The sequence below is a fragment of the Pelodiscus sinensis genome, chromosome 9 (assembly GCF_052426305.1).
Source record: "Pelodiscus sinensis isolate ZL-2025 chromosome 9, ASM5242630v1, whole genome shotgun sequence".
Classification (NCBI taxonomy): domain Eukaryota; kingdom Metazoa; phylum Chordata; order Testudines; family Trionychidae; genus Pelodiscus; species Pelodiscus sinensis.
This window is the reverse complement of record NC_143060.1, coordinates 15125787-15134100: the sequence shown is the minus strand read 5'-3', so window position 1 is coordinate 15134100 and position 8314 is coordinate 15125787. Positions and strand designations below refer to the sequence as shown.

General features: G+C 43.6%; 1 protein-coding gene across 2 annotated transcripts in view; it reads right to left on the bottom strand.

Moving 5' to 3' along the window:
* Nucleotides 1–1707: 1707 nt before the first annotated feature.
* The window catches only part of C8A (complement C8 alpha chain), a 43542-nt gene continuing 36935 nt past the window's right edge, over nt 1708–8314 (bottom strand). The window contains exons 10-12 of one of the 2 annotated variants that reach the window (XM_006133494.5): nt 4116–4338; nt 2132–2289; nt 1708–1979 (exon numbers count right to left, since the gene is read on the bottom strand). In XM_006133494.5, coding sequence (XP_006133556.3) covers nt 2138–2289; nt 4116–4338 — 375 coding nt within the window. In that variant the 3' untranslated portion in view covers nt 1708–1979; nt 2132–2137. Of the gene's footprint in view, nt 2290–4115; nt 4339–8314 lie in introns of both variants that reach the window. The other variant, XM_014578783.4, reaches the window with a different exon arrangement.

Here is an 8314-nt window from a genome sequence, read left to right as displayed (position 1 = left end):
TGTTTTAATGTACCAGATTTTAGTTTAGGTAAGAAACCTGCTCTTTCTTGCCTCGATTCCTTTGATGCAACTTACATGCCAGGATCTTCATTGTTGGTTATCTTAGATTGTACATGCATAATTTCTCATAATCTTTACCAGACCCCGCAGGCAGGTTCCCTTATTCGTTGCATGTCCACTTCATTGCTCTGCGTTCTGAGTCTCAGCACTGGGCCCTGAATGACGTGGGAAAGGCCTGGGAGAGTGAGGAGTCTTCTCTTTGACATTTGAATAAAACCTCACTATTTGTTTTTCACTGTCATTTATTACAAGGAGCGTGAGGAACGCTCTTCACTGGAGATCTGTGACCATTTGGGGAAATCACTTTGTAGCTCTTGGTTTGATATAATGAAGTTGTTGCTATAAAATCTGCTGTAACATCAAAGGCTTCTAGCACAACCCCATTAGATTATGGACAATGGAGTGTAGTTAGCCTTTACTATTTATGCTAACACCAGCTGAGGATGTGGCCCTAATTCACCACTGACTTGTTGTTGGAAAACTCTCTTTTCCAAGAAAACAGCAATAACTAAGCAATTTTTTTTTTTTGCTGAACAATGGTGCTATAATATTTTTTGTCCTCTTTCCCAAGCATTGTTCTTTGTTGCACTAAGTTCCCCTCTCCGCCCCCTCAGATTCAGTCATGACTCATTTTCCTTTTAATGAAAAGCATGGTAAAATTAAATGCCATTCACTTTCCATCCATTCCCGATTTTTACAGCGGTTCTTCAGAAGCGCTGAGCAATGGACTCTTTCTGCAGTCTTGGATGCAGTTCAATACTGTACATATTCTTGTGCTAAGATTTATTCTTACATTCAAAAAAGGGCTCTTAAATCAACAAACCTGTTAACATTTTCTCCAGCTCTAGGTGCCTTGGAGATAAAATGCTTCTGTTTTAATAGACGATTCATCACTGAGCTTAAAGAGGAATAGCCTCGTTTGTTCAGCAATGTCCCCTGTAAAGCGGTTTCATTTGGCTCTGATTTTGTTATTCTTCATCGATTTATAATGGACCTGTAGCACCTTAGACACTGACAAAATTATATACATAGTATCATGAGCTTTTGTGGGCAAAACCCACTTCTTCAGCCCCATGAAAGCTAATGATACTATTTATATATTTTGGTTAGTCTATAAGGTGCGACAGGACCATTGTTGTTTTTTAATTTTTTTTTAGTTACAAACTAACACAACTACCCCTCTCACACTTTCTTCATCAATTTATGTTAACATTTCACCCTGGAACTTTAGCATCTTTGGACTTAATATTACTCCCAGTGAAAATGACAGCAAAATTCCGTTTGGAGCCACAGGAAGCAGGGTCCTGCCAGATATGCTATGTTTAAAGTTCTTACTGAAATAGTTTGCTTGCATGCAGGGCCAGATTAAGAAATGCTGAGGCCCTAAATTATGTCAAGTTTAAAAGGCCCCTTAGTATTACAAAAAAGGTATTATTCTAACAGAAAGAACAATGAAAATAGACGTAATAGTTTTATATTTGCATCTATACCAGTACATAGGTGAGGATGCATCTAAAAACTAGAAATTTTTGTATTTAGAAGCCCCTCATAACCTGGGGTCCTAAAGTGAAGCTTACTTAGCTTGTGCATAAATCTGACATTACTTGCATTGTTACAGAAATCAATGTTATGTCAACACACAACTCATTCAATGCAAGGATCATGAGCTTTTAATTTGTCTTCCAAAGGCAAATACAAACATTTCAGTAGTGAAGCTTCCCATGTAAATCCCTTTTTATAAGCCTATTGTTGTTCAGTAAAAAGCATTAGCTGTGATTCTCCACTGCCTTGCAGCCTGTGTCATCACAAATTGAAGGTAACAAGCTTCCCAATCTGAGTGAGAGTGTATGCAAAAAACGTAACCTGCAGAATTTATTGGGCAGTGTTCTGACTTCATCTGGTGTCTCCATTCAGTCTTCCTAGGAATATAAAATTATAGGCCAGATTTATCACTAGTGTAATTCTATTGACTTCACCTGAGTTATGCCAGTGGTAGTTACAGCCTACTATGCAAAAGGCTATCTACCATATATTCCCATTAATCGGTGTCATAACTTATCCCAGAACTAACCAGCCTTTAGCATGTCTCTGTCTGCACACTCTTTCCAGCACACAAAGTGCCACCATTTTGTGGGGCTGGGTTATTACACTGTCTTGTTCGTCTCTTTGTTCCAGACTGGCAGGGGGTCCAGGGTGACCAGCAGCTCCAGCTACCGTGTGTCTTAGTGCCTGTAAAATGATTTTTAAAAATATATTAGATGATAAGGTTCATTTCACAAGCAAGCGATTCTCAGCTGAAAGTGAAATTGCTTTGTGGCAGAGGCATGCTGCCCTGGAGAGCTGGTGCAAAGACAACTTTAACTTTCCTATGGGAGTGAGTCAGAAGCTGCCATGATCAACTTTTTATTTAGACCAGCAATCTAACCCTCGCTCTGACACTGGTTCCCTCTGCATCCTTGAGACTTATCAGTGTTTATGTGACACTTTGAAAGCAGGGTCTTCTGAAGACTACTTACCCTCTGCAGACTGGGAGCTTTTTACTTTCCGTCTCTGATAACTGGAGGAGTTACAATTTGGCCTCTTCTTCCCAAGTGATTGCTGATGTGTCTCAGTGCTGGAATGGTCTCACCCCCGAAAGGCTAAAAGTTTCAATCTCGTTCCAGGCTGCTCATCCTAGTCATGCTGCCTGGGGAAACTCAGCAGAGATTCTTTGTGGAAGTGTCATTTCAGGGCTTTTTCATCGCAGTACACTCTGACTTGTCAGCAGAGTTCAATACTATAGATTATGGTGTCTCTTTAGATTGATGGGAGCACATGATGGGGCTGTCACTGCATTTATTTTTAATTTACTCAACTGGTCTCAGTGTGTATCACAGACACTATATTAATCTAGTTGGGTTGAAGTTTGCTATGAAGTCCTGATGGTCCTATATGCTCTTACTATCTGTACTATCAAGGCATCAGTTTTCCAGTGACACAGACCCAGGGCCTAGCTCCTATTGATTTCAATTGTTAGGCATTTAGGTGCTTTTGAAAAATCTCAGTAGGTGCTGATCTACATCTTTAGGTGCCGAAAATGCTTTTTGAAAATCTGACCTCACTACAGTTTTGCTGATAGTATCAAGCGTTACCCCTTGGCCTTTGGCATGGCTTTCTCAGTCTATCTCCGCTCACTCTCTCCCTCAGGGTTTGCGCTGCAGTCCATCACTGCAATACCTACATGTATCCTGCTCAGCAGTGGTCTGAAAGCGGATGTCACATCAGCTCTTGCAAATCGGCACCTCAAGGGCGCCTGGGTCAAATGACTCTAGTTCCTCACAGATCAATGAGGACCATTCTGGGCATAATGACTCCTTTTGGTCTCCATAGAGATCAGCGTTCTGCCATTTAAAGGCTATTTCCTCACTTCTGCCTCTGTCATTTCTGTCTGACACTGAAGAGTTGATCCAACCTCCAGTCAGATCATATTTCACGGGCTCCGTGATGCAGCCCCGTGCAGGTGACAACTGCGGCCAGATGCTGCTGTCGGGTCCTGCTGGTGTCCCCAGCCTTGCTGGTGATTGATTCCTTTCCCTGGCACGTTTGAGATCACACTTGTATCCACAACAGAAGAAGAACAATTTAATCTGGCCTATTGCATTGATGTCCCCCGGCCTTCCATACGCCGAGTGTGCAATGAGGCCTAGGAAAGCTGATTCCTTGATGATTCTCACAGAGCCGAGCAAAGACTCTGTTGTCAGAGCTGCTCACTGGCTGCTATTCCTCAGCTCACACACCACGGTCTCTGACAATCTGGGGTGCTGACATGTCTCCAGCATTTAAAGCCTCCCTTTTTACACCTGGCTTATTTACAAGAATTACGCGAGCCGTTAATTTTCCTTGTTTGTAAAGCCCCCAAGACTACTTCGCACCAAAGGTGGTTAAGAAGCGAAGGGTTGATTGATGAATGGATTCAAATAGCTGCCGATTAGCATTGCCCAGGGTGAGAACACAGTTGCTACACACACACACCCTGCCGCCTTCCTCACCGCCATGTGTACATGTTGTTGCCCTACCTTGGCGTCTGGTCTTCTCACAGGCCGGGCCCTCAAACCCCTGTGTACACTGACACACGCAGGCATTCCCGAGAAGCATGGGCTCCGCGTTGTTCTGACAAGGGCCACAGCGGCAGGCGCTGAACTCTGCTAAGTATTCGTCCAAAGCCCTTTTCAGGTTTTGCCTTTTTGTTTCAATAGCCCCCAGGTTGCTGCGGCGGAGGATTTCGTGGATGGGCTGCAGCTGCAGAGAAGAGGTGAGAGGATGTGGCCGTGAAGGATTATCATTGCTTTAGTGCAGGCATGTCCAAAGTCCGGCCCGTGGGCCAATTGCGGCCCGTGTTCCGGTTTAATACGGCCCCCCAGGTAATTTGGCAATATCTATCTTTTATGGCCCCCAACGAATGCATATGTATTGAGATGAATACATTGTAAAATCTCAGTTAATGTCAGTTGGTCTAAATCAGTTATAAATATATTTGGACACAACATGTATACTTGGTGTTATGTTCCTGTTCATATTTTTTGAACTTAAAAGTTGACAGACAACCTTTATTACCAATAATATGTAATGTACTTTACAATGTTCCTGACATATATTTCAGCTTCCTGGATTTTTTTTTTCATCTGGCCTTCAGATATGAAAGGCAGAGTGATTTAACACCTGTTTAGATTTGTCATCCATGTGACGAAATGAAAAGTATGCCGTTTGTAATAAACTTTGCATAAAATAGTTAATTTGCATTTAATTTTAATGGTTCAAAGAATGTCAGGCAAAATGGTCGGCCCTCACGCATGTTCACTTCATCAAATCTGGCCCTCGTTGAAAAAAGTTTGGACACCCCTGCTTTAGTGGGTACGCAAAAAGGGGCTTTAATTTAAGGATGATAGTTTGACCTAAAAAGGACTATGGTCATAGCAGCCCCTTTACATTGCCACTAGAGCCCGCCATGTGCACTCCTGTGGCACAGAGAGACCCAGCCTCACCCCTACCACATGAGGGCCCGCTCCCCCATAGTCCCAGTGACTATGCTGGCTCTACTGACAATATTATAGATGGTCCAAAGCCAGAAACCTCAACTCCAAAGCCCTTGTAATCTTGGAGCTGTTAGAATGATTTATATTCTTGGTCTGACATTAGGGTGACCCTATTTTCCTATGCCCAATATGGGACTGGGGGGGGGGGGAGCTGCCAGCACTTGGGGTTTTAGCCCAAAGTTGGGGGGGGAGGCTGTTGGCACTCAGGTCTCCAGCCCCACAGTGTGTGTATGGGTGGGGGGGGGGGGAGCTGCTGGCAATCAGAGCTTCAGCCCCACCGTGAAATGGGACGGGGCAAGGGATGAGCCCTGCAGTGGGGCTGCCTAGGAACAGGGCTTGAGCTCCACGACCAAAGCTGCCTGGGAACGGGGCTGAGCTCTGCAGTGACAAAAGAGCTTTAGCCTAGTGACGAGGGCTGTGTGGGAACGGGGATGCATCCCGTGATAGGGACAAGAAAGGGGTTTCAGCCCTGAGTGGGGGTGGGCGCTGGAAGTTGGAGCTTCAGCCCCATATTCTGGAAAGGCTGGCAGGCTTTCCCCCTCCTTTAGGGCACATAGGGAGGAAAGAAACTCCTACCTGTTTTCATTCTATGTTACTCCCTCGGCTCCCTGCCTCACTCCAGACACCATGTACTGGTGCCTGCTTTACTGCCAACCACAAATAGGCTGCTACCGCTGTTCTTACTGGGGAACTCAAAGACCAGGAGGGGGTGTGCAAATACAGAGAGCTTAAATAAGGGTTAAAAATGGGAAGGATGGTCACCCTAAAGACTTACATGCAGCCCTTTGATTCTGATCCCAAATCAGATCAACAGCCACCAGAGACATGGAAGTGTTTTACATGATTTCTGCCATGTTGGACCATAATCTCCTGGTAGCAGCTTGTGCCATTTTGGTGTCATTTAATCTAAATGTTAGCCTGACCACCTCAATCAAAGCAGTATCAGTCCTGCATCCATATATACTGTATGCACACATCTTTGTGTGTGAGGCATACACAGCTGTGGTACCGTATGATGCAGTTAAAACATATTGTGCCAGCTGAAAAGTTTAAAACATCGTGAGACAAACAATACTAGCATCTAAAGCTGCCATGTGTTTAGGCCAAACTATTCAAATGCAGATAATTAAAACTATGAACCTAACGTCCATATTTAAATAAAAATGAACTGATTTCATGAGGCGCTAAAGACCTACCTTTCCTGTTGAAATGTTCATCACCTTGAAAAATCAGGCTTTTAGTTAGCTGTCTATAGCAAGATTTTAATTAGCTAACTTTAGGCATTGAAATGACCAAAAGTTGGCCATAATATCTTGCCCCTTATGTGTTTCAAATTCATAGAATAGAATTTCTCAAGCACATAATTCAAAGTACATTTTAAAAGTTCAGATTGACTTCTATAACCTATACAAAAATATGTGTGTGTTGGTAGATGTGCGTGTGTATAAATATTTGACATTATTGGATTGTGAGATGAACATACAAATAATTGTTGCAACCACTGATATATGTTTGCACCAAATCTTGTACAATGTGAGCCAGGAAAGATGTCGATGAAAAGCTGATGTTGGGCTGATTCTGTTTATACTGCTCATATATGTGTATCAATTTGCATTTGAAGTTTGAGTATGTACTCATACTTCAAATGTTTGCTTCTGGGAGACATCAACAAGCCTGGCCAACGTATTGTGAAGGGATTGCTAGTCAAGTCAATAGCAGCACTTAGGGGACAGTACACCTCAGGTGGTGCCAATCCACATCTGATATGCTTTGCTGTGAATATTCAGACCAGCATGCAAGCGATGGCTGCTCCCTAAAAAGGCCTGAGTCATCTTGGACAGGTGAACGTGCTCATGTGACAAAATCCATCTTGGGACGTAATTTCACAAAGCAAGAGCAATGGGATTGGATTCCCTCCACATGGGCAGGAGGATAAAGAAGGCCCCGAGGGCTCCTCTATTTTGCCTTCAATCCAGCTAATCGCTTCTGATGGATCTCTGCTATGAGCTGAAACCTGAAAGAATGGGTGACCCATTCCAACAGAGGATATATTCCAGAGACTTGTTTTAAGACAGTAGATCATGCCACCTCTGCTAGAAGCCTGGACCAAGAACTATGCAATTGCTGCAAGTATTTGATTCCTTTATCAATTTTACCCTTTATTTGCTCAATAAACCTTTAGATTTTAGAGTCTAAAGGGTTGGCTAACCACACGCTCTTTTGGGTAAGATCTGAGCTGTAAAACAACATGGGAATGTGGCTGATCTGTTGGGACTGGAAGAACCTGTTCTGATTTGGTAAAATGGGTTTTCATAACCTCTCATCTGTATAAAGAGTGGGACTCTTGGCACAGGAAATCTGGAATGTCTATGGGAGTTGCTTGTATGACTTCTTACTAATCAGTGCTCTTTGTGACTGACTTGGTGTGCCTTCTAGTGGAGGACCCTGGTCTTGGACTGTAAGTTGTCCTGTATTTAAGTATTTTGCCCTGAATCAACCCTCTCAGCAGAACCTCCAGACATTTATTTGAGGTTTTGGGTCCCATCTGGGAGCTGGTTTCCTGGGTGCTGAGTCCTTAGAACTTAGTCCTCCCAGGACAGAGGTGGTCCAGTGTCCATGCTGCTATGCAGGATGGTGGTAACCCCAACTCTGTGCCTTGTCTAAGGGAGACCAGAGGATCTGACTCAGCAAGACAGGATGGTGGGGAGGCCTAGGAAGTGGGAAGATGGGCCTCAGTGGCATGATCATCGCCCCAGGTGACAACTCAAAGGGAACTTCTGTGATTTCAACCTGCCACAATATATCTCAGTGTGAACGTACATATCCATGAATGAGACTTAAATAGGTGCATCTGCTCACATTGGTGTCAGAGAAAAGGTTTTTTCCTACATGGCTTTGAAAAGGCTTCTTAAAAACAGTGTACACAAGGCCCTTTAACAAATAAGAGTGTGCTAAAAATAAGAGGCATTCAAGTGGATACAAGTGTTTTATCGGAAGCCTGAATTCACCCCAGTTCCACAAGCAATTGCAGAGCTCCTACAGCAGCCAATTGAGAGGCTGCTGAGTGAGTTACTAGAAAATTGCAGCAAATTTTGCCCACAGTTGATGGAAACTTGTACCAAAGGGTGGATAACATGCAGCAGAATGCTCAGCTGTTACTGAGAGTGGTTCTGTTTAAACAG